Source organism: Falco naumanni, chromosome 7 (assembly GCF_017639655.2).
Source record: "Falco naumanni isolate bFalNau1 chromosome 7, bFalNau1.pat, whole genome shotgun sequence".
Classification (NCBI taxonomy): domain Eukaryota; kingdom Metazoa; phylum Chordata; class Aves; order Falconiformes; family Falconidae; genus Falco; species Falco naumanni.
Window position 1 is genome coordinate 49,859,788 of NC_054060.1, and position 26,277 is coordinate 49,886,064.

General features: G+C 39.4%; 1 protein-coding gene across 9 annotated transcripts; it reads right to left on the reverse strand.

Annotated features, from left to right (window-relative positions):
- Positions 1–1,045: 1,045 nt before the first annotated feature.
- On the reverse strand, positions 1,046–14,707 carry PTGR2 (prostaglandin reductase 2). 9 transcript variants are annotated; one of them, XR_005829082.1, is made up of 12 exons: positions 14,303–14,504; positions 13,885–14,066; positions 10,059–10,126; positions 8,504–8,622; positions 7,015–7,206; positions 5,913–6,083; positions 4,682–4,891; positions 3,765–3,886; positions 2,388–2,475; positions 2,254–2,279; positions 1,602–1,641; positions 1,213–1,268 (listed from the first exon to the last, which is right to left on the reverse strand). XR_005829082.1 is itself a non-coding variant. In XM_040602211.1 (11 exons), exons 3-11 carry the CDS (start codon positions 10,093–10,095, stop codon positions 1,204–1,206), a joined length of 1,044 nt encoding a protein of 347 aa, XP_040458145.1. In that variant the 5' UTR covers positions 10,096–10,126; positions 13,885–14,066; positions 14,612–14,682; the 3' UTR covers positions 1,046–1,203. The 9 variants fall into 9 exon arrangements, 8 of the variants coding, with proteins under 8 accessions (XP_040458145.1, XP_040458150.1, XP_040458146.1 ...); XM_040602211.1 differs by lacking the exons at positions 2,254–2,279; positions 14,303–14,504 and adding an exon at positions 14,612–14,682 and having other exon boundaries at positions 1,046–1,268; XM_040602216.1 differs by lacking the exon at positions 2,388–2,475 and having other exon boundaries at positions 1,046–1,268; positions 2,254–2,339; positions 14,303–14,507.
- Between the last annotated feature and the right edge of the window lie 11,570 nt (positions 14,708–26,277).

A 26,277-nucleotide genomic window follows, 5' to 3' on the forward strand; every position in this document is an offset into this window, starting at 1 on the left:
AAACCAATATGAATAATCCTGTACTCTAAATAAATGTGTTAAGTGTTTCTAAATGTACACAGTAGTGGAATTCTAATCTCTTTAAAATAATTATCTGTTCCCTTCTCTGTTCCTTGCTTATGAAGACACAGACTTAATCTCATCAGTCCCATTTGGCTTGGGGTTATGATAGTCAAACTTGGAAATGGTGACTCATTTTTTCAAGTTTCCCTATTGAGATGGCAAAAGAGCATTGCTTGACCAACAGTTCTGAACCAAGATAAGTTACTGAGGGAACAGAAGGTCACTTGTCTGCAAAGTTACCTTCTGTCATCAAGCAACATGTTTTAAGATTGTCCTGTGGTACACATCTTGGAGAGGTGTAAAAACCAGAAAAACTACTGAAATCGGGAAGATTACCATAAAAATAAGATACAGTAGATTTCTAAAAAGGAATTTAAAAAGAAAACTTCACTTAAGTTTGGAATGCAAATATTGAGAAGAGTAAATAAAGTTCATCCTACATCGGAACCAATCTCTCATTAAAGTCTCAGGTTGCATGTAGATGGAATTGTGACTGAATTAGATTTCAAGTGCTCTGAAAATAGGGGATATAATGATACAATGCAAAGAAGTGGGCAAGAAGGTCAGTGGAAATTTGTTCCAGATGGTAAAATGGAAATACCTTTGTTATAAGCAACGCTGAATTCTAGAAATTGAATTTTTCATTGCAATTATCTGTAAAAATGACATCAGTTAAATTTTAAAATAATTAGCCAGACTGACTGGACTGTCAGGGCAAACTCACACCAGTAAATTAAAAATTCCTAGAGAAGTTTCTGGCCACTGAGACAAACTAGTATGTGAATGGTGCACATCTATGCTAGTAAATTCTTCTAACAACCAAAACTAGGTGGCTGCATACAAACTGCTTTTTGGAAATGGTTCCCTGGGACACTCTAACTTTCAAACCATAACATAAAATATTTTCAAATGTGCTAGCTAGCAACTGTTTAAATCGTGTCAAAGAACATATTAGTTTCTAGCATAAAGGATTACATTCCTGTTTCCAGTTCTATTTAGTTTATTAGCATCCCAGAATCTCTGCTTTCAGTACATACAGAACAAGTCAATAGTTTATTTAAGAAAATTGAAATTAGCGTAAGTAAAAACTTGCTCACTGTTAGAGATAGAATCCAACTATTTTTCCTGAAGCAATGACTTTCACTTAGAAACCAAGACGATCTGCTTTCCAATATTGCCTCCATTCATCATAGACTGGAAAGCGGCTTCAAGAGAAATAAAGAAAAAAGTTAGCGCCAAGCAAAATGTGACCAGTAGCTTTTAAAAAAGAAAAAAAAAAAGTGGTACGAGCAAATATATCAAGCAGCTGCCCAAAAAGGAGGATCATGTTTTGGACCCAGACATATTTATCCTTAATGATGTGCTAAATTAAGAAGGAAACAAAAAAATCTAGTCTGTAATAAACATAACATAAAAATCACAGTTTAGATAAAATGCACAAATCTGAATTGGCAAATGAAACAAAGGAGGTAGTTCACCTCTACCGTCATTGTATTTAATCAGATTATTACTCTTAGAAAATGGTGTAAAAATCTTACCACCAATGTTTGCTAAGCCTTCTACAATGGTCTCTCTGACCTGTCAATGCAAACAAATCCTTTTAGCTTTCTTCAAACAAGATTAACATTTCTTAGTTATGTGCCATGAAACTGCCAAAGAAACTACAAAAATCTAAATAATTCTGTTGCTACAATGGACAGTGCTCTGTTTGGGCCAGATGCTTTCATCAAAAGAGAAATACTTTCTGATAAACATGTAGGTGATTTAATTCTTCAATCAGAACTAGAATATCCCTGCCCTTGCCAAAATTTCATATCTCGGGATTATCCCAAGAAAACTGAATGAAAACTTAAAGAATCAAAAAATAATTTAGACAGATTCACAGGGAAGGGATGGATAAAGCACCTACCCATCGCAAAACAATAAACGGTGATTGATTATAAAGCTTGAAACAAAATTTCAGACAAGATCCCCAAAAGCATTCAGGACACTAACTAATCAGGTATTTGAAAGTACGTATTTTAGAAGGTCTGATCCCTTAAGTAAAAAAGCCCTTGCACCCTATGCTGAAAGAAAGAATACAGATATCAGCAGCATGTAATTAGAAAAGTCTGTCATATTACAGTCATGCCATCCTCAGCAGGTACCTACTAAAACAGTGCTACTTAATAAGCTTTCAATTATACTTACACATTCTTAAGAAAATCTGCTCAATCCTGAGGCATGGTAAGAGAGCCAGGGAAAAGAAATTGGACTTCCTGTAGTCAGCCCATGATCTGAGGAAATAGTACTAAAGGCCATAGATTAAATGTAAAAGTTCTTACCTTCAGTTTACCCTCTTGGATCCACTGGCAGAGTTGTAATACACTAGCTTCTTGTTTGTGCATATAGTTCAACACTAAGAATCTTTCCCTGTGGAAGACAAGAATGAGCCTTGACTTAAGAAACGTTGGTACGCATATTTTGAAATCTTTACAAATCTTTTCAGGAAACAGCGTTATTGAAACTGAAGGGTTATGAGCACTAATTACAATGAGACCTAACTCTGAGTTTTGTCAGCTTATTGAGACAGCTCCCTGCTGCGGGAGCTTGACAGTAACATCGGTCTTAGACAAGTTATCCTGTTAAAGTACCAGGGAGAAAAGTAATAAAAATCAAGTAGTATTGCCAGAATAAGCAAATGTCCATAAAATGTGAGTGAATTCCTTTTTTTTGGGGGTGGGGGGTGGGGGGGGTGGCAGGGGGTGTCAGGAGGGTGTTCGGTGTTTTGTGGTAGGAAGAATAAGTTATGGACCTGCAACTAGATGGCGAGTATAAACTGACTTTCAGGCTCCACAGAATTTTGCATATCCTGCTGTCACATTTGTCTATAACAATCAAGAGAAACTGAAACAATCATAAAAGATGATAATTACTTGTAGCAACATGCCAACTAAATTCTCCACTGCCTTCTACTATGCATGGTGGGGTTTAGTATTTTTATCCATTTTTTAAAAGCACAGAGAACAGTAACAGGGATAAGAAAAGAATGTTAGTTAGAAGAGGTCAATCTGTTTGCACGGAAATCAAAAGTCTCCCTAACTTTCTGCAGTGCAACAAATTAAAAGTCTCTTAAGACTTTGCTCATAATCTCTGCCTTAGCTCCACCTGAATCCTGGTAGGAGATTCAGCAATTCTCAGAGTCAGAACAAAAATCAACGTTCTATCTGTATGTATCTGTCACACCTACATATCCATTATCTAATAAAACCCCAAACACAAAAGATGTAACTTCGATACAATCACCACGTCAGCTGCATCCTTACTTTAAAATTATTTGGTTTTCTCTCTGCCTGAACTATTACACTTGGAGAGAAGGCACTCTGCAAAACATCCAAGAACAGAACCATGGAAACACGTTCTTCCCTCATACTGAAGAATCTGTCAGGGACTCCAGGACTAAATCAAGCAACCACAAACACACATAACTATGTTAACAAGTAACAACATTCTTTCCCATTTTTTATGCTGATACAGACAAACGTAAGAGAAAGGATTTACTGACATCGTGATTATCGTTTCCTTTTTTACTATGCTAATATTCTGTTCCAATAAAATGTGCCTACTGCGGATCTACAGGCTACCTTCCGAACACTCGAGTCACAACATCACATGTGCAATCTACCTGGAACCTGGCCACAAGTTCTGAAGAAGAAATGTACCTTGTGATATTCCTTTCTTTCTGTACTTTTTCTATGTCAGGAGGCAGTGGAGGAGGATATGGCACATCTTTGTTATACTGAGATATCTGTCCACACAGGATGATATGGCTGTTCTGATTCATCTGTTGGGACAGCACAAAGTAAGGAAAATTACATTCCTTGGTCTCAAAACCTACATTTTCTAGAGATGCAATAGATTATATTGCAAAATTTCCAGATGAGTACCCTTATTTAAAGCCACATTTCCTAGAAAAGAGTGGGAAAATTGCAGTCAGTCCCATTCAACCTATGACTACACTCAAATGCAGGGCAATAGTGGAAAAATAAACTCTATGCAGCCTATGTGTAATTTAAAAAGGCATCAAATACAAGGAATGTGAGAAACTGTTATCTTACCGTGTGCCCTTTTTGTCAGGAGGAGAGGGGCAACAGGACAAAGAAGTTTCACCCAGCTGTTGGATACAGCTGTGACTTAGAGCTCCCAAAGATGGCATTGCCACCAAAGCCTCCCCCACCAAGAGAGAGTATTTTCATGTTAACAATGAAGAGGGCTGGTCAAGAGCCTTTATGGAGGCCCAGCAGAGCTGGTCTTTTGTGAAACCAGAAAACCAAAGCTGAAAAACCACAAGATTACTACACTGACAGACAAGGGGGTTTAGAATATTACCAAGTCTCCCGGCCAAAGAAGCAAGAGACAAGCAGCGGAAATTGTGTTTCTATCACTATACTGCCAGGCTAGTCCAAATGACAGACACTGATTTCAAATATCTGATTTCTCCTAAAGACCAGAATCAGCACCTGGATTAGATCAGTGAAGTGGAAAGCCTGCTCTGCTGTCTCCAGTATGAACTGAGTCAAAGCTGGACATGCAGACATTGGAGATTTACTAGAATAAACCCAGCAGCCACTATAATCACCTGACTTATAACTGCATCACTGATGTCTCCACCAACATTGTCAAAGTAAACATCCACACCACCCGGGCAGAGTTCACGTAGCTGCTCTGCCACATCCCCCTTCTTGTAATTGATAGCAGCATCAAACCCCATTTCTTCAACCAAAATGGAGCACTTTTCATCTGTGCCAGCAATCCCCACAACTCTAGAGCAGCCCTCCAAACGGCCAATCTGCAGGCACACAGTTAAAAAAAAACAACAAAAAAACCCAAACAATAAAGAGAAGTTAGATCATTCATCTGCATAAAGGTACCAGTGGGAGTCAGGGGGCCTAAGGGGTGTTATCAGTTATCCCCCACCCACTAAACCCCAGGCAGCAAAGTTCAGCAGAGGCTCCCATCTCCTCTGTCATGTGACACAACTGCCTCTTGTCACTCTGTCCTCACACCTAGAGAAGGGGCAGATAAAATCACAATCTGCCATCTTTCCAAACTCGCTGACTGCAGGAGATCTAGTCTGAGTCATCACCAACAACTGGCAGGATTGGAAAGCCAATGATAGTATAAAACGACCATCTGCCAAGTACCATAATAAAAGATAATAGCTAATAAAAGGCCAAAAAGATTGGACAATAATTTATTTAAATACATTCTTCACAGATTTGCGTATGCATTATTTCTTCATAGCTTCTCTTTATCAGTAAGTCTTAAGCTTACTTAATATCTATTGTGTTTATGTTTCCATATGTGTGTATGTGTGTGTACATTTGTAGATATGCACAGACACTGATACACAAACACACTGTAACAAGTTCTGCAAAGCTAACGAGAATAAAAGTGCTGTAAATCTCAAAAAACAAAGAATATGATGGAACACAACACAATGAAGGGTTTATTACATTTTTTTTTTACTGACTATTTTCTAATACAGAAAAAAATGAAAGTTGCCAGTCAACTCATCAAACAGCAGATTACTATACATATACACATGTATTTGTATCATCTATTTTATTTATGCTAGGGACAAATAATCACCTTGGGTCGTTTTCTCCTATCCCAGTTTCATGAAACAAGTTTCACACCTAAAATCTTTCCCAGTGAGAGTTTGGCCAGATCTGTGAAACTGACCCTTCCCATGGAGTTATTCCTCCTCACTTTTACATTTTAGATTTTATATGTACGTTTACTAACCAGCATGTATCAGAAAACAGACTCGGTAACACAGTATGCTTGTGTATCTTAAGTCTACCTACCTGGCCAGCCAGAGAGCCGCAGGCACCAGCTGCCCCACTCACCACCATTGTCTGATTTGCACCCACAGCCACGTGTCCTTTCTCCTTTATACCTAGCAGGGCTGTCAGTCCTGTGATGCCAGCTGCACCGAGAAAGTAGGAAAGGTGTCCATTTACAAGCTGTGGAACAAGCTACAAAACAGAAACACATGGTGGTGTTCATTTCTTTTTAAGGTGCGGTTTTGCTCTTTGCTATTTGATTGTCTGAGGATAGAAGACCAACTCAGGATATTTACCAGGCAAGGTACAACTGGTAGGGACAAGCTATCTATAAACTAGCTCTACCCTAATAACAAGTTCATACAAAATGAAACAAAGATTACATTTCTATAGTTTTAGAAAATGTTTTTAAACCAAGTCACTCACAAAAACTTAAATGATGCACCTGTTAAAAGGCAGTTGGGAGATAAGTTTCCAGCAATGGTGAATTACCCCTATGCCAGCGTTAAGGATAAAACAGAACCGCTTTATCAAATACTGTGATTGCATATCAGTGGCAAAGGGTCCTAAAGGAAAGAGTTTATTGGAAAGTATACATTCCTAAACTACAATATTTTTCTGTGTTACATGAGGATGATCAACACAATAGTCCTAATGGACTGTTTCCTCTCCACTTTCAACTTAATATTGAATACCCTTTCTTCTGTGGATGTAAAGCCTCAAGTAAAAGCTTTCACTAACATATGTTAGTAAAATAAATTTAATTAAATATATCTGAAGCCTTTCATGTCATATGACCACACTCTCAAGGATCAGGAATTCTACTAGAATCAGAATAATTTACAGAATTAATTAACAGAAGCAGCTTCATGGAAATTGATTTAAAACCCAACTACTGGAATAATACTGACATGTCTGGTAACCATCAAAAGCATTTACATTTTTGTTAAGAAAAGAGAGAAATTTATATAGATTTTGCCACCTGTGAGTTGAGCTGCCTTTTGAGAACTAGTTGCTTTAAAAATATTGGCTTGTTTTTCACTAAGTATCATTAGCCACTACTTTAAAAAAAAAGGTTTAATAAAAGAAAATAGTGACAATCTGGGCTTTGCATTTACATTACCTTTTGTAGCAAGCTTCCGTCTAGAATTGCCACTGTTTGCCAGGGCCAATTAAAGGAAGTTACAAAGTCTCCTTTAGCAAGGTTATCATGCTTGCTCTCCTCCACAACCCCAATGCCCCCACCATCAGCAACTTCGGACAGCTGCCAGGGCAGGAGGTAATCGGAGCCAGTATCCTCATTCATTCGGCAGCGCTGAAAGACAAGGCTTTAATGCAAGGCTTTGGTGGAACACACAATTTGTTTATAACTTCAAATGAAGTTGGGGATGAGGTATGTTTAGAACTTCAAACACAAGGGCTACTCAAAAATCTCTCAGTAAGCCCCAAATATTCATCATCTTTTCGTAGATCCCTCTTTCCCTGCTTGTTTGCTCAGTACAAAAGGACAACGGACAATTCTTATCACCTCCAGCAGCTTTACCAAAGCCAACACGTTCTGTAGACGCTGCCTCAAAGTCAGCTGTGCAACCAAAGACTACTGCCTTGGGTCTGACAAGAATCCTGTAAATGCCATTCCTTAACTGGATGAACCACAGAAATGCAGGATTGAAAAAAAACACCCACAAGTCCTTCAGTCCATGCCTATGCACTGAAGAACAGTCAAATTTAAGTAGACCACCCCAACAGAGATCCGTTTCTAAGGAACATCTTGAAGTCTGAAGTCTTTTCTTTGTATCTCCCCCTGTAGTCTGAGTTAGTACTTCACGATTCTTAAACTATTCCTTAATTTCCAAGCTAAATGCACTTTCCTGACATTAAGAATGCTTCTTTCCTACTATCTTCATCTGTGCAGGAACAAAAGATCAGAATTCTCTTTATAGCAAACTTTTATATATTAGCAGACCAGGTCTGCCTGATTCTCCTACTTTCACTTCCATTTCAACAAAGTCTCCCAAGCACATGATTTCTACAGTTTTGCAGAATTAGGTACAAGTGCTCATTATGGCTTCATTCACTAATCCTCTCTCTGTTGTCATTGTTTACAAAGTATTGACACATTTTGTTCTGCCATCACCCACCTGAGGAGAAAATACGACTTTCATATGTAAACAAAACTGGTAATAGCCAAATAACATTTAACTTGATTCATTTATGTGTTTTGTCTGGAATCTTTTTGCCTGATCATGTCACTCCCTTGCTTCATCATGAAATATTATTCCTCCTCTGCCCACACACCCCTCGATTAAAAAATATTTCCATCCATGGGGAAGAAAAAAAAAGTTTAAAATGTACATATAAAAAAGACAACGTTCAGAAAAAGCTGATACAAGTTTGTAATGGTATACCAGGGCTCACAGTCTCCTCCTGGTCCTATAAAGTCATATTCCTATATATATTGCAGGCACATTAATGCCAAATTCCTTCCCAATAGAACACCATCAGAATGAACAGAATTACTGTTTAGTACTAGAGATACATTTGTGCTATAATTGGTAACTTTGGTGTTAAACATCATGACAGGTATAGAGTTGAAGATATTTTAAACCTACCATGTATGGGTCCACAGAGAGATAAAGGGTTCTAACGCACACCTGTCCTGCTTGGACTGTATCTGCTATTGTACCTTGTTCCAGCCGGAAGTTTTCAGCCACTGGCACTCCATTCTTACCTAGAATTGTTTTAAAGTCAAACAAATAAATGAATCAATATAAAGATTCCCTTAATCAATATGGGAAGCCCTTAGACAGTGCTTTTTAGAACAAGTTAGGGTCTATCTTTACTCGGGTATAAAACTACCAAACAAAATTTGGATTTTGTGTCACAGACTATGATTTAAATGGGTGCGCTACCACCATCCAAACTGAAGACCCACTGATCTGTCAGCTTACATTTACCTGGGTCGGCACCAAGCACTTGCACTGACTGACAGTTTCTGTGCTGTTTGCTACACATAATTTTTATGAACAATTAGGGCAAATTAAAGGGGGGAAAAAAAAAAAAGGTTTCATGCTCAAAAAATGGGTCTATATACCCTATGTACTAAAAAGCCCCTAACTTTCAAAACAAAAACATGCATTGGGAGCTCTCTCACATAACAAAACCACTGTATTATTTTGTGAGTAGTAAATGACCATACATTTTAACTAGGTAAATTTTAAACCCTCACCTTTCAGTCTCTTTTGACTCAGTGAGATTGGGGGAATACAGACCATTGCCACTGCACATGCATATGCTGCAAGAGCATCTCTTCACAGTCACAGATGGACCTCCTTAAATTAAAGCTTCCCAGAAACACCTATAAAATGTGTGCCAAGAGCCCCAGACCTGGAGGCTTCATCCTCAGGTTGGTACCGCATACAGCGGATCAATCAGACTAACAACTGGAACCACCAGCACTAAAAGGAGAGAGACAGATACCCATGTATGTTTTAAGTCAGAGTGACTGGGTGACTACAGCAGCCTACCACTGAAAAATTAGATTTGCATTAATAAAGACTTATTTGCAGGTCACACAATAGTTCTTACCTCTTAGGAGTATTTTGGCATTGAGCAGCATACAATACTGCCCCAAAAACTTAATGCACACATGTGGGTTTTCTACAACAGACTATTTATAAACTCACTATTCGAAATATTGTGCTGTCATCCGTAACAAGGCAAATGTGTAAGCAATGAAGTAAACAAATAGTCAAGAGTGTAAATTTAAAAAATAAATACTTCGAAACATGGGAGGAATAAAATATTTAATATTTACTAAAAGAAAACAAAAATTAACAGTAACAAAACACTATTTCAGTCATCTCTTAAAATGCAAAAAGAGTAAATGTCAGAACTAAAAAGCAATGCTTGGTCATGTTTCTTCACTTCGGGGTTTCTCACATTTTATGTGACAATCTTTTTTTTTCTCACCCAAGGATTTAGAAATCTGTATATCCAGACTAAATAAATACACCTCAAAATAAACTTTACTTATTGCTGCATGCAGTATTAAGATATATAAATGTCAGTAACTCTTAAGTTAGTGTCTGTTTCTCCCCTCACCATTTTGGAGCATTAGGCAACCATAACGAAAATACTGCTCCTTTATTGGAGAGAAATACATACCGGGGCGTGAATTCAGCACTACTCTCTGTATAATCATCCCTGCTTTGCAGCAATTTCACACTGGGCTCCTGCAAAGGAAAACATTGTTTCAAGGACTGAAACATAAATTTTCTTGAAAGAGAGTATGGTGTAAAGTACTTAGTAATTTGGAAGTGGCATGAAGTATGTGCCTCACCAACTTCAGCATCTATGACCAAGAATCATATAAATGTAAATAAAAACAAACTTGTGAATAGTTTCCCTGTTTATCTTGTTAGAGCTGTGATTTTATACAATGTCACACTAGCACCTTCTGGAAAGACTGAAAATTATAATGTACTGTGCTCCTTGTAAGATCATCACTCCCTGCTGTGCTAAGCTGTAGGAGAGGTGTTTGGTTTGCTTTCCATGCTGAGAACACTGCTCCCACCTAAGTCACCGAGGCAGCTTTGCATGTGTAAGATGCAACTCACTAAAAGGCATGCACTCATGCCAGCAATAGCACTATGCAGATACATGACAAAAAGAGATTGTCGTGTAAGATGTTCCATATGAAACAGCAAGTCTTTCTATTAGCAGTGCATTTTCTCCTATGAAATGGTCTGGCTCAGAGGTAAGAAAGAATTAGATCACCGTTTGATCTGTTTTACTGAAAAATTTCTCATTGAATTTCAACAGTTTAAAAGAGGACTGTAAATGTGTCTTCTTACAACTGTGAGCTGCCAAAGTGATTTAGAAAAACTATGAGAAATGGATCTCAAATGTGTTTTAAAGCATCACATCAGTGAAAAATAAGTGACCTGCACAGTTCTCTGGACAGAACAATGTAGAATATCAGTCTACAACAAAAGGAAAGAACCCCACACTTTGATTAAGTTATTAGTTACTGTTTAAAAAATTAAAAATGAGCATTGAAAATACAGGAATTAACAGTTAAGGAAACATAACAATGGATTTTTATATCCACACAGCTCTGGAATAAATGTACTCTACTATATACTTTCTGTGTGATCATGAGCACATCACTTTGTACTTCTCTTATAAAATACTTTTCAGAACAAAACTCCAAATTCCTCCTGATAACATTTGCCTAACAAAACTACATTGAAGTGGTACAGTTGTTATCCCTAGAGCAACTGTCTTAGCATCTGAGAATTTGTGCTAATACAATAAGCATTTTATAAACTGTCAGATGTACCCAGTGCAATTTAAAACAACTTTACTCCAGTAAATAATTTGTAGACATACAGAACTTGGCTGAAGTTTATAACCACTAATGAAACTACTCTGTGCAGAAATAAGTTAAGAATGCGGTGAATATAAACCGCCAGCAATCTTGACAGCTCACATGAAATTTGGGCAAATCACTATTTGTAGTCAGTTTAAATCTGTCCATGGTGTTAGGGGTTTGATCCACTGTTTATAAACCACACAGAGTAAGCAGAACTGCTTTACAGCTCATGCCTTACAGAAACGTCCGCCATCAACACTACTCACTCAATTTTTATCCTGAAACTAAATACCTGTATTATAAAAACACAAAAACCCAATCTGAACAACAAAAAAGATGATGAAAAGCAATTTTATTGTGCCCAACACATGCTTGAAATATCTGCTATAATAGTACAGGGGAAAAAAATAGGTCTTTAAAGAAAAAAACCATAGATCTTAGCATATTAAAAGAAAGCAAAAGCAATACAGAGCAGCATAGAAAGATGAGGGGAAAAAGCATACAATTTAAGTTCAGATTACTTCTTTGAATGCCTGACATTCTGAGGGAACAAAACCACTGTTGATTTCCCAGATCATTTTCTCAGCTTTTTGTTGAGAAGGCTGTGTTGAGAAGCCTTCAAATTCAATTTGAAGATCTTCCAGATACTGTGAGTGGGTGGGCAGAAAGGGAGGCTGGCAACTGAACTGTCACTCATTCTATGACAGCTGTCACAGTAAAATACAACACTGGAAATGGACATTTACTTCTAAATATAACTGCATTCACTCTACAGTGGAAATAAATAACACCATTACACAAGCAAATGTTCATACCAATATCATCACATAGTAACAATCAAACTTTCCTCACATTATAAACAATACAGAAGTGACTAAAGAAAGTAAGGTAGAGGCATCATCCTTTAGCACCATAAACTGAGGAAACCTTTTGGAGAAAGAGAAGATTTTTTAAAAGTTAAATAAAGGGGATTTGTATCATATACATAATACTTCTCAATATATGCATGATGCCAATGACACATGCTTTTGAATATTTTTTTAAGACCAACAGGAAGCAACATGCATTACTATTTTTTAGCTTTTCCAAACAACAATAATGAGATGGTTCTATTTTTTAACTCAAATGGAGCGAAACTCCATTATAAGTTTTATCATCATTCAATGCCAAGATCACCTGTCCCACCCTCCAAGTACAACAGAAGCATTAAGCAGCACAACAGCAGTACCTTCAGGGGAGTCTCTAGTATGTTCTTGCCCAGTTTTATTCTTACCCCTTTCTCCCCTTGCTTTTCTTTTCCCATTTTTGCAGAGACATGACAGGTCCCTTTAAAAATGTTAAATAAATTCCTCAGCACTAAAACGCTCCAGTTTGTTTATTCTGGGCTTGGTTCCTCTACCTTCTTGTTAGACTGCCCATAAGACATTGTTTACAGTTACATATGCTTTTGCCAAAAAGATTCACCTGCTTCCAACTTGTTAGAGCCCATGCCAGGTGCAACGTAATAGAAAAATGAAGAGCAGGTAGTTTATCCCTCCTGTACCAGGCCTAGGTGGCAGTCAGTCTAAACGGAGGACAAGTAAGACTGAAAGTCTTCTGGAACTGTGGTCTCAAAATGGCTGGAATGAGGATCCTCAGAGGAAACTCAAGGAAAGACATTTCAAGGAGGAATGACTCTGAATGAGGAACATGCAGGAAGGAAAGATGGGAAGGACTGGCACTAGGAATCAGGGAGAACAGATAAACATGGCAAGAATAGCAACTTAAAGGCTAGTAAAGCAGGAAAGTGAGAAATAGAATGGGGAAAGAGAACCAGAGAAACTGTGAACAATAGATGAGACACAACCAAGCAAACTGATGTGAATGGCTGGGCAAAAAGCAAAAAAATGGTAACTTCAACTGGTAAGGTGAGGTGAATGGAAATGGAAAAGCAAATGTAATGGATTAGGCACCAAACTCTCCGTCACACCACTAAGGAGCTCTACACTTGAAGAATGTTAATTAATTCCAAACTAAAGTTTTCAAAAAGAAGCCAGTATCAACACTAACTATCATGAATGGAGAAAAACACATGCCATAAAAAGCTAAGTACTTTCATGAACTGAACCAACAAATTCAGATTTTCCAGTGATTCATGTCTCATCTCTGAAATCTCTGGTGTGAAGTTCCTCCTCCCATAGGTATTTTCTCCACGTGGATTCCCTGACACACTGTAGGGCTGCAGTCTTTCCCTCAAGAAAGAAACAGATGAATATGGAAGAATGACAATAGTAGTAGGATCTTGATCCAGCCGTCCTTTTTATATTCCAAGAAGCCTAATATGTTTGGTATTTTTATCAAATTTGACTGCCATACAGAGCAAAAGTATACACCCATCTACACATAATAGGGTTGTATAAACTTTACTTTTTCAGATCCAGGCATCAGAAAAGCTGAAAGCTCTCAGTTACCTCCTCTTGGGTATACTTTTTTTTTTTTTAATAAATAAAAAGTTGTATTGGAGTTGCTGAAAATTGTAAACATTCCAACACAAAAGGCCTGGTTTTCTTCAGCAGAATTTCAAGTTGGGAATGAACAGAAGAATGCAGATTGCTCCCAGAAAGCCAGGAGCATCACCTGATATTTTTTTGAGAAACCTGTGGTGTAGTATTCAGGCTCCCACATGACAGCAATCACAAAGAGTGTACCGATTATCCAGTTCCCTAGGTATGACCAAAGACCAAGTTAGAAGTCACTGCTGTCAAAGGCAGAAGAGCCACTGAAGACTGTCTTGCAGATGGTTCTACCAGTTTCAGAAGCTGCAGACAGAATAACGTGAGAGAGAGAAACTGAGGTCAGAAGCAATGGAGGACGTTCAGTTCCACAAGCCGCAGAGAGGCCGCGTCCTGGGCGCTGAGGCCTCCTTTCCTCTGGGATCCTCCGCTGCCCCGGGCCACGGTTCAATGCGGAGACTGGGTAAAACTAGCTCCTGTTCCAGGGAGCAAGCGACCCCACAGCAGCCCCTTCCTACCGTCACACCTGCGCCCCCGCCTACCCTGCAACGACGCGGTGCTCTCCCCTGAGGAAACGGCTCCCGGGCAGCAGGGCAGGGGGAGGGCTCGGAGGGCGCTGCCAAGCTCCCTCCAGGCGGGACGCGGCTGCAGGGCCTCCCGGTTCTACGCCGGGCGTCGCGGCAGGCTCATCTCGAGGGGGCCGGCGGGCGCCCACGGGCCCGACCCCGGAGGCCGCCGAGGCCCCGCCGCGCCGCTCAGCGCGCGCCGCCCCTCCCCGCGCGCGCACGGCCACGGGCCGGGCCCCCGCCGCACGCCGCCCCGCGCGCCACCCACGAGGGGCCCCCGCTCACCTTGACCCGCGCCTCGAGCGCTCCAGCACGTTAGTCACGGGGCGCGCGGGCGGCCCCGCCCCAGCCCCGCCGCGCGCATGCGCGCGCGCCTCAAACAGGGAAGCGCTGAGGAGCGCGGCCTAGAGCGGCAGTGGCGCGGGGCGGCCTCGGTGTGGCGGGCGGGGGGCAGGGGTTGCGTCCTCAGCCCTGGGCCGCTTATGGTCTCCCACGGCACCAGGTGCCCGGTTTTGCCCTCCCGTGTCGCGGGGAGTGGGTGATACGGCTGTGGGCCGGGGTCTCCTGCCTCGCGGCCCGGCCGCCTGTGCGGGTGAGGTGATGGTGGCCCATCTGCTGAGGTGCTGGGACAAGGCGCTTGCAGCTCCTGTGGGGTTTTCCTTGCAGAGAGAGGGTAACACTGAGAGATACTTTCTCCCTGCGTCTTCTAGTGGATGAGGTGTTGTTCATTGATGCAATGTAAGTCTGTATTATGAGGCACTTGCAGCTCATGGGGTGTTTTCCTTGGAGAGAGAGGGTAATGCTGAGAGGTACTTCGTCCCTGGGACTGCTAGTGGATGAGATGTTGTTCACTGATGCGATACAAAGCTGTATTATGGCCATTTGTAGAATTCCAGCAAAGTTGCTATTGCATAATTATAATGTTGTATTTACTATATACATGCTTCTGCTATGGTGGAATACAGATGAAGAAGCATCTTTACTGAAAGAACCAGCTGTAGGAGGATGAATAACTGAGGAACCAGAGCTTTCCCAGGGTGGGGCTCAGGTTCTGGCACTGCCTGACTGGATTGCTTTGTGTACTCACCCTACGTTGTGGTGGCTCGCCATGCTGGAAAGGCAAACAGGTCCATGAAGTGGCCACTGAGTCCGTGGAAATTACTGCAGACTCAAAGTGACCACTGAATACTGGAAAAATTCTTCCAAACTAATGATCCTGATGACTTTGTACTCTGCCTCTCACATAAAGGCAGGCAAAGCCCTTTCTATTGTAGCTTTACCCATAGAGGTTTAATAATACATGTCTAAGAGAATGACTTACATTTGTGCCACTGTAATATACAAAATTTTGCCTTTCATATTAGTTGAAATAACATCACTGGAACTATAACAGTCTAGGGCAAAAAATGAGGAATCTTAATAAGGGATTTATACATCCATACTTTTTTTTTCTAGTATCACTCGATCTAATGATAGGTCAACTTCTTACTAGTGTAATGCACTGAAAATAAGTCTTCATTGTCCCCGTGGTTTCAAATGGGCTTATCTTGTATGTAGAAGGCCTGCATTAAAATGAACGAATACTGACTTACTTCATACTTGTGCAAGAAAAGAGCAGCCCAATTACTACAGAAATAATTATTTCAGAAACCAGTGTTACATGTCATTATATGAGCAAACAGGAAAAGATTATGAAGTGTATTAATGGAGAACAGCTCCCTGTTAATTTAGAAGTAGTATATCTCAGTGACTAGTAATAATTGAAAGAAAAGTGGTGAAAACAAATGCTGTATATGGGTACATGAGCATATTTTTTCCCATATATAATGACAGTGCAACTTCAGATGTTTTATAAATACACAAAAAAACCACAAACCCAACCCCAAAACAACCCAAACCCCAATGCATTAAATGGGCTTTTAAAATCTCTGTACAACCCTGCCTTCTCTTGCCTAGCACAGCATAGCTTTGTTTTCTCCACAAACAAGATTATCCTGAAAGGTGGTTACAGCAATCATCTGCAGTTTACTGTTTTAACCCTTATATTCCACCCCTCACCCACCCCCCCTTATCTCTTTTGTTAATGAAGCTATTGTGAAATAAGCTTAGGTGTGAATTTAAAATGCAGTAGCTTTTCTGCACTAACTTGCCTTGTGGATCCATGTTCTACTCTAAGAATGCCTTTTTGTGGTTTAGCTTAATCTACCTCAGACTCAACCAAACCACACAAAGTCACCTTTCACGTGAAATAAAACTGTCCTTGCAAGCAGGTGGTAGTGGAATAGTTGTTACCTAACAGATATTAGGGGTTGTTGCCACATATAAATAAGGCTAAATCAACCTGAGTGTTGTCATTTTAAAGTCAAACAGTGATGGGGTAGAGATGAAATGGGGGATGTGTTTATGCTGGAAGACGGTTGTGGTCATTGCCAAAAAAACATCGCTGCCTACCCGAATAGGGATATGTCATTCCACTGAGCCTTACTTCACTGGACAGACACTCCCCCCAGTTCAAAGTTTTCTCTGACCAACTTCAGGCAAATTTGAGAAAGCAAAAACATATCTTAGCCACATGGTGGGATTAAAAAGACTTCATCCCATTTCATCTGAAAGGATCAAAAAAAGGACAAAAAAAAAAAAAAAAAGTTTATGGATACAAAGTCATTAGCTCCCAGAATCCTGTAAACTTGGACAGAACATAAAAGTGGAACAGCTGTCTGGTTCAGAGTGATTAAAATCACATTGCTGTCAATTTTGGTGAAGCCAATGATAATGATTAAAATAGAACTCAAAAATCAAAGTCTGGTGGGGTTTGGTTTTTTTTCCCTTTAAGACTGGCTGACTGTTTAGCTAACTGAAGATCATCTTTTTGTTTCTGTTTACCTGCTCTCAATAGTGAAATATAAACCTTACATATTCTGCCTATACTGTGAGGCTTAAATGATTTCAAAGTACAAAGTAGTCCTGTTCATTTTCCAAGAATTGCTGGGCTCATGGATCATATTGATGAGAGTATGTAATAATTCACCTTTTACGCATTTCCATTTTCATAGGTAACTCACAGTCTTGACAGATGTGTGCCCTTTCTTTGTTATTTTTAATTAATACCATTATCATAAGTAGTCTTTTTAAATCTGTATAGATGAATAATGCAGACGGTTATGTAATTGAATGCAGCTATGTTTTGGCCATCAAAATATAGGGTGTGCATGCATTCTGAATAACACCAGATTCTGTAGCCTGTGTGTGTAGGGAGCAAAGTGGTCTATGAAGTCTCTCCAGAAACATCCTTCATGGATTCTGTGGATAGGAATGATCAATTACTCAAATCCAACATAATTTAACTGTTTGTTTTTGAGATAGTAAGTCTCACATGACAGGAAAATAAGATGCCCTTTTCTGCTGTGGGAAAGCAGTTTTTTAAGTGTACAGAAAGTTAAACATCTTTGAAGCTATTCTTCACAGAACTGATGAAATGTGCTGAAAGTATCTTGAGAAAAAGTGTGCCTTCTCCATTTATAAAACAGCCTTATGGAAGAACTCAGAGAGCAATACCTCTCCATGTTCATGGGTAACAAAACCAGTTGACTTGCCCTACAAATTCTAAAACAGTGTTTTATGCTGCAGTAAGAAAAATTATTGCAAAATCATCCATAGCAGGTTTGATGTTTCTGTTTTTCTAAACCATTAGTTTACCAGCCTTCAGTTATATTTCTTGCCCTCGTTGCTGAGCCAGAGCAGACAAGGAGAAAGCACCCTTGTTCACTCAATGCAACGTTGAGTGACATGCTGTTGAGTCTAATTTGAGCTAATCTACATATCTTTGCATGAAATGTTTTAAGGGCTTGCGGATGATTCATTCTGCTAGCTAAACTGGATGCAACAACTTTAGCAGAGCACAGTAACACATTAAGGTCATTACCACAATTTGCAGTGATTGCTTGAATCAGTGTAAGAAATGAACTGAAAAAGTTTAACTTGAGACAGCTGCTGAGGTTGAACTGAGCTATTTAGCTGACTTTATGTCAGAGTGACTTACCATGCTGTAGAGTGCAGTTTAAAGGTGATTTGTGAGCAGCTGAGCTCCCTGTTGGTTGAAAATGTTGGAAAGGGTAGACAGCTGGTGAAAGCAAGCTATCATCCAACTCAAGTTATGCCATCCACTTCTAAATTTTGCTCTGCTTTTGCATTTTTTATTCATGCAGGTCTTGTTCTGTAAAAAGAAACAAACTTCACAAGGTATTGCTGATGGACTGAGCATTAGCCTGAGGCAGAAATACTTGTGGGAAAGTTTTGCAGGTGGCCACTTAGCTGTCATATGAGACTAATGCTAACTGATGCTAATTGCTAGCTAATCACAAAGTGGGCTTCATCTGTGCTGGTAGGTATACTGATAAAGAATCAGTTGCTACTTTTTATAATAACTTGGTTTTTCTGATGTGTAATGCTTGGGAATGCCCTGATGCATTTTTGCCATTGTTTTAAAATGTTCATCTGGATTCTGATTGGCCAAAGGGCACAGGCAGGTTCTGAATTTGTTTTGTCACTTACACTTTTGTGATGGTAAGGAAGTTTTGCTCTATAAACAGACTTTGCTAGTCAAAGCTACTGGTTTTAATATGCGTTCACCCTTAAGACTGTCTGTAGGGCACATCTTGAAGAATCCCATTCATTTTAAGGTAAATAACTTATTTTGTTAGTAAAGTAAATTATGTCAGTAACACAACTTGATATCTGACTTTTGTAATGAAAACATAGGGTTAAAAGGCTTTTGCATAAATGTTGTTGGACCTGGTCTTTTACCATTTTGTAAAACCTTTTAAATACATGAAAATTGAGCACAATGTTGTTATTTTAATCTGATAGTGATTACTACTGTTTGGTTATCAGAAAGTTTTACTCATAATTTTGCTTCCTTTCCTGTTTGTACCCTTTTTTTATCCTTAAGAGAAGAAAATATTTAAGTGCTTGCTGCAGAGACTGATTTTCCTGTTGTCTTTAGTTTGTTAGTGAGTTTCCTAAATCAAATCCAAAAGTCAGGTGATCTTCTAGTAACTTTTATAGTATTAAATATGGTAAAGCTACATTTTGGTATATCTACTTATTTAATGTTTATAAACAACCTGAGCACATTGTAGATGAGAACTGTTCTGTTGCTGTGCAGCATCATATTAGGATCATATCTTTCATTTTTTATTGCAGAACAGTTGAGGAAATCAGGACCTTCTGATCTAGAATCATGATGTTAGATAAGCATACACATCTATGGGGGAAATTTCTTTCTTTATCACTCCGTGTGCCATTTCCATTTAATGCTATCTCCCAGTTATAATTTAAAAATGGTTCTACTAATACTCTAGAAATCTGCAACCAGTGAAGTACTAATATAAGTATTGTTTCATACTTTAAGATTCAGTCATGCATGTCTGTATCATGAAAAATACCTTGAATTTTTGCAATTCAATATGAAGTGTCACCGCTCATCTGTTGTAGACACCACTGAAAAGTTTAAATTTTAATTTTGTTGTCATGGCCTGTAGTTGTTGTATGTGCTTTGTAATGCATAATTATAGTTAAAACCAGGAAAGATTGAGTGGTTTTTAGATGAACAATACCAATAACCTTGAAAGTATTTCCTTCTACTGCTGGTTTCTCCACTTTGTCTAAAAAAATACTGCAAGATTGGAAATAAATATGTTAAATGTAAGTGATCCCTTATTTTTTCTTGTTTTATAGGAGAAGTGAGGAAACTACAGGCGATCAGCCTCACCTCCATCCCTGGAAAGGTGATGGAACAGCTCATCCTGAAGGTCATCTCTAAGCATGTAAAGAAAAATAAGGTCATCAGGAACAGTCAGTGTGGATTCACCAAGGGGAAATCATGCCTGACCAGCCTGATAGCCTTCTATGATGGAATGACTGGCTGTGCGTACAAGGGGAGAGCAGTGGATGCTGCCTACCTTGACCTCAGCAAGGCTTTTGACACTGTCTCCCATAACATACTCATGCATAAACTCAGGAAGAGTGGACAGTGAGGGGGACTGAGAACTGGCTGAATGGCAGAGCTCAGAGGGTTGTAATCAACAGAGCAGTTCAAAAGACACAGGGAACCACTGGAGAGGGTCCAGCAGAGGGCTGCAAAGATGATGGGACTGGAGCATCTCCCTTGTGAGGAAAGGCTGAGAGAGCTGGGCCTGTGTAGCCTGGAGAAGAGAAGACTGAGAGGGGATCTTATCGATGTCTACAAATATCTTAAGGGTGAGTGTCAAGAGGATGGGGCCAGGCTTTTTTCAGTAGTGCCCAGCCACAGGACAAGGGGCAATGAGCACAGACTGCAACACATTAATCCCTCTCAATATGAGGAAGACCACCTTTACTTTGAGGGTGCCAGAGCACTGGAATAGGCTGCCCAGAGAGGTTGTAGAGTCTCCTTCTCTGGAGACATTCAAAACCCACCTGGATGTGACTGCAACCAGCTCCAGGTGAACCTGCTTTAGCAGGGGGTTGGACTTCAGGGGTCCTCAAACTTTTTAAACAGTGGGCCGGTGCACAGAAGTGGTAGGAAGTCATCTGTGGCTGCTCGGTTTCCACCTACAACCCCGGGGGGGTGTGTCTGTAAATACTGGGGGCCAGATTGAGGACCCTGGGGGCCCATATCCGGCCCATGGGCTGTAGTTTGAGGACCCCTGGACTAGATGATCTCCAGAGATCCCTTCCAACCCTGACTGTTCTGTGATTCTAGAGCTTATGTGGATGGAAACTGGCAACATTCAGTGGAAATGAAACTAAATTTGTAATTTAGAAAGAACAGAAGTTATCATAAATTAAGATGTATTATGTAGGTAACCAAGATATTAGACCATCCTCAAAAATGGGGGAAGGAAGAAGTGCTGTCATGAAGGCTGGAATGACTTATTCAGAACACAAAATGATCTTTGCACAATCACACTTATGGTAATGTTAGGTTATGTTTCTTTGGTTTAAAATTGCTGACAGAAAACGGTCAGGACAAGTGTTTCTGTCTGAACTGAGGACAGAAAATGTATGAGTACCTTTGCTGAAAATGCTACTGATTGCTACACCAGAGCAGGAGGCAGCAGTGGGTGATAGGTTGTGCTGCATAGAGAAATCCTAATGTTAATAAATAGTGCATCATATTTCTATTCTTTTTCATACTTGAAATTCAAAATAATTGTAAAACTGCCCTGTTTTCTTATGCATCCCAGTGCTAGAAGAGCTGATGCTAATGGCTAATGAAGCAGAAAGAGAAATGGGTCTTCTATAATTAGAAAAAATATTGTTCATATGAGGGATGTATTTGGGACTGTGTGAAGTTATACGTAGTATAGCTTCCTTGTAAGATTCCTTGGTATGCTAATCCTTGACCAAACAGAATTGGAAAGTTCCATCTTGTGGGTTTCAACCTATGCATTTGTGGGAAAACACATTTGGGATGTGGATGAAAGATGGAAGCTGATAAAAGGTGAATAATGACAGGTGTGAAAAAGAGGAAAATGAATGAGAAAACTTCAGAAGGAACTTTTCTTGCACTTAGCATCACATGCAAGATGTGTTATTTTTGAAAAGCAAGTAATAGTTTGTGGAAGAGGACTATGTAGACTTGCAAAGTCTCAAGATAACAAAGGCATATTTTTGGAGCTCTGTGCAGTGCTTGTTTCAGAGCTGCTGGATGTTAGTAGAATGCTTCTCATCTATTCAGCATTTAGACATTCCATTCTGGAAATTTACAGCACTTGGTTATTATCAGTCAATTATTAACAACTTTGATGTTAGCAAATCAGCTGTTGTGTTCCACTGGCCTGGAGATGAGAATTTGTAAAGACTTACACCTGTTTCCTCTAAGGAAAAGAAGCAGGATTGGTAAGCACAACTGGCCTGGAATGTATTAATGGTGTCAGTGACTGTATTCTAGGATGCTGTGCTTGCTCTTATTATTATGGATGATCAAGTATTTTATTGGACATGTGAAACTTAGATGCAACTGTGTTGACTCTCAGCTAAGCAACAGCAGTGTAATGGTAAGGGTTGTCTTTTAGAGGCTGATCAACAATTGGTAACTGGAAGGTCTGATGCAACTAAGCAAAACCTGCTTCAGATCATAATTGGCATACTGTGCTTTACCAAGCATCGCTGGCTGGCAGTGAAGAGGCTTTCCGCTGTTTCTAAGCAGTACATGAGACTATCTAAATGACAGTCTCTAAGGGCATTTTGGGGAGATCATTTGTACATCTATGGAGGAAATGAGATCTTGTTTGGATGCCTTTCTTGCCTAGTTCTTTGTGTGGCTTTCTTCGGTGGGCCATACAAGATAGCACTAACAGGATAATCCTCTAAGTCCCTTAGTGGGTACTGGCTTTGCAAACACTGCAAATTGTGTTAATTTAAAATAGAATGTTGAATGCTAAATAGGAATAAATAGGCTACATCATAGTGCTGGCAAACATGTATATTTTAGTTATTATTTTTATTATCAGTACATGACTAATTTGAGATATCAGGTCTACAAATGAAGGAGCTGTCCAAGTGAACTTGTTACATAATTTCTATAATTAGTCTTTTCTCACAGTTCCCACCACTACTTTTTGGAAGCTGACATGCCATGACAGAATGTTGTTTGGATGTCAGAGAAACGAACACAGGATGCTGTTTGCTGGAACAGACTAGGAGAATCGTGGTTGAGGGTCTGCTGGTGATAATCAGACCACAGCTGATGACTCTCAGACTGAAGTGCATGCAATAGGAGAGAGGTTGTAATTTTTACAAACAGTGGTCTCAGAAAATAGGCTCCTGTTTAAGTCCATTATCTCATTTTGAATTTCCCCATCAATTTTTCTGTGTGCCTCCAGTGCAGCAAAGCTTCGCCCTGCAAATTATGAAATAATCTTTCATAGTGAATTGTGACAGTGTTTGTTGTTGGGAAGTCCTCTTTTTTTGTCCTCTGTGTTGCTTTGATCCTCTGGTAATGTTGTCTTCTCCTTAGCCAATCTGCATCTTTCAAAAACTTCCACTAATCTTTTACAAAACGAGGAAAAAAAACACCAACCGTTTTAGTCGCCTGATATTGAACAGTAGTAACATTTGTTTTCTTAGTAATGCGGATGTTAAGAATGATGATCCCATAACTTGATAACTTCTTCCTAACTTTCATAGTTGGTTCATGGGAACACGAGGTTTGAGGGTTGTCTGTAGGTGATTTTTGTTTTGTTTTGTTTTTTAATTGGGCTGCTTTTCCCCCTGCATTTTTCATGTGCAAATTTCCTGCACTTCCCATTCCTCAGAGACTCTAGAAGTGGTAAGTTATCTCCATCTTTTCTCTCATGTACTTTGATCTATAAAAGCCCAATGTCATGATTCCACAGTGATTACTGGTAGACAGTGGATTTGATACTCCCTGCCTTGAGCATGGTGGATTTCTGCTGTTTCTTAAAATGGCAGCATGAAGACAACATAAGCATATTCAGAGCATTTCTTGTGGGGAGGAGATCTTGCTGAGGCCAGGATAATGATTGCTTTTGTTGATTGCTTGATGATGATTGCTTGAGGCAGTAGTGATACTGGAGGATGCCTCTTTCGTACATGTGAGGAGAGAGCAAAGAAACTAATTTATAAGTACCTGTAAGCAGAGGCTGTGGTAAATCCGTCAGGTATATAATGCTACAGCAAGTGGTCTTGCTTGCTATTTGAATACCTCTTCAGTTGGTGCCTTCATAGACCACGTGTATTCCTGTGTTTGTTCTGCTGTAGCTCCTTGTTATGTTGGCGTTCTCCAGCTTGTTTTCTTTGCTTTCTCAGTCCACTGTGGCTTCGAGGAGCTAAAGAAGACTGCAGGAGCAGAGTAGGAAATAAGGGAGGAGCATGCATTTGCAAGGGAGGAAAGATCCTGCTTAGTTTGTAGAAAGGGGAGGGTTTAACAGTACATGCAAAATATATTGAGATGGGTTGATAAAAGACATTGTGACTGCCTGTTAGAATTGCTGCTTCTGATATTCTTCAGGCTAGCAATCTTATGGCAGCCATGAAGGTATGTGTTTCTCTTGAGTGTTGTTAGTGTATTTCTGGTAATTCAAATGCTCAGTGGACAACAATAATATAACCACATCCATACTTGGAAAGCATTCCTGCCTTGGAATACCACATCCTAGCTAGGGCTATGCTTTAAAATTGCATTTTATACCCTATGTAGATATTGCAAAATAGCTGTAGTTGTACAGTGTACTTTGAGCATGAGGCTTTTTAAGGTTCCTATTGGCAAGAAAAAAAAATTTACCAAGTTTTCACTATAAAAAAAAAAAAACACAACAAACCAGCAGAAGTGGAGGGAAAAAGGGAAAATTCCATAATGAGATTTGTACTGATAAACATACAGAGAGGAACTGAATTATTTTTCTATATTATTGAACGTGCTATGTAACTTATGACAGAATTAAGGAATGTTCAGAGATCACGGAGATAAACAGACTGCTAGTTGAGGTAGACACAAGTTGGCATTGGAAGGCAGCTTGGAGGACTGCCAAAATACTTCTGGAGTCCAGACATGAAAATCAATATGATGTAACTTGCTCATCAAATTGATTTTTATTATAAATTTTGATAAAAAAATTGATAAATTTTGATTTAAAAAGTTTGCTAACCAAAGCTTAGCTATTGAACCTCCATGTGGCCTTTAGCTCACTGCTTAGCTTCTCCACGTTTGTTTTTTTTCAATCGTAAACAATGAATAATGTTACCCCAGACTATTGTTTGTAAAACAAAGAATGTGGGATTCTGGGAAAAGTGATAGTAAATGCAGAAAGGACTGCAAAGTGTGTTTAAGGCTGCACAGCCTAGTAAAATTAGGAGGAAAGTTTCAGCAGTGCTGGTTTTCAGCATGCCACATACATTGGTACTTCATAGATTCTTACAGTGTCTTTCTCACCATGGTGTCTAATCTTCTTTCAGTAGTGTTTAATCAATGTGAATAACTTTTTCTTTCTTTTTTTTTTTTTTTTTACATGCGGTTTCTCCTCTAAACCACCACAGTGTCCCTCCCTTTACCTCATATAACAGGGTCTCATCCTGGTTCTCAGGGAGCCAGTTCATGATACTTCTTCCGTGTGTGTATACATGTGTATTTACACACACACGCTCTATAAATAAAACAGTTGATCAAAGAAGCTGAATCTTGCTCAAGTTAGTAAAGCAAACTCAGTGTTCTGTTTTAAACTCAGATATGAAGAGTAAAATAAATATGCAAGTTTGGGTTTTTTTGCAAACCCTTCTAAGAAAGGCAAACCCTTTCTTTCCAAACATTCTGACTGCATCAAATTTTCCAAGAGTAGTTGTACACTAAAATAATATTTCAAATGTAACAGCCCGAGTGTTTCATTTTAATTCTGACAAAGATGTGAGATAGACATAGTTACTGGGGAAACTGAAATTTCTCTGTAATAAGGAATAATTAATCTTGTATAAAAAGAAATAAAAGCATTCTTATAAGCATTTTCTCCTGCAATAATGCAGCTGAAAAATGCTGACTATCTTTGTATTTATGCTGATGGTCTAAATTCACAGCCTCAACACTAAAGCCCAACCAACCTGAAACATACAAACAACTTGTATTTCCTATAAGATTTTTTCAAACTATTTTCCTATCATTTAATTAATCCTCCTTTTATGTGAGATGAAGGGATTTGCTTCTTGAATTATAGAATCACTCAGGTTGGAGGGGATTTTGGGAGGTCACCAGTTCAACCTGCTCAAAGCGGGGTCAACACTGAAATCAGACCATGTTGCTCAGGGCTTTCTTTGGCAGCTATGGGAAACTTCCAAGAAAGGAAATTCCACAGCCTCTTGTGGCAACCTGTTGCATTGCTTCACTGTCCTCGCTAGCTGGTTGGAACAGCTTTGTTTCAATTTATGATCGTTGTCTTTCTCCCCCTGTGCACCTCAAT

Bases quoted from the DNA above. Each gene is read 5' to 3' on its own strand.
- PTGR2 (XM_040602215.1), bottom strand. From the start codon at position 10,095: ATGATTATACAGAGAGTAGTGCTGAATTCACGCCCCG. The intron at 6,084-7,014 runs GTAATGTAAATG...TCTGTTTTGTAG, and splicing joins ACGGAAGCTTGCTACAAAAG to CTTGTTCCACAGCTTGTAAA. The intron at 1,269-1,601 runs GTAAGATTTTTA...TTTCTCTTGAAG, and splicing joins AGGCTTAGCAAACATTGGTG to CCGCTTTCCAGTCTATGATG.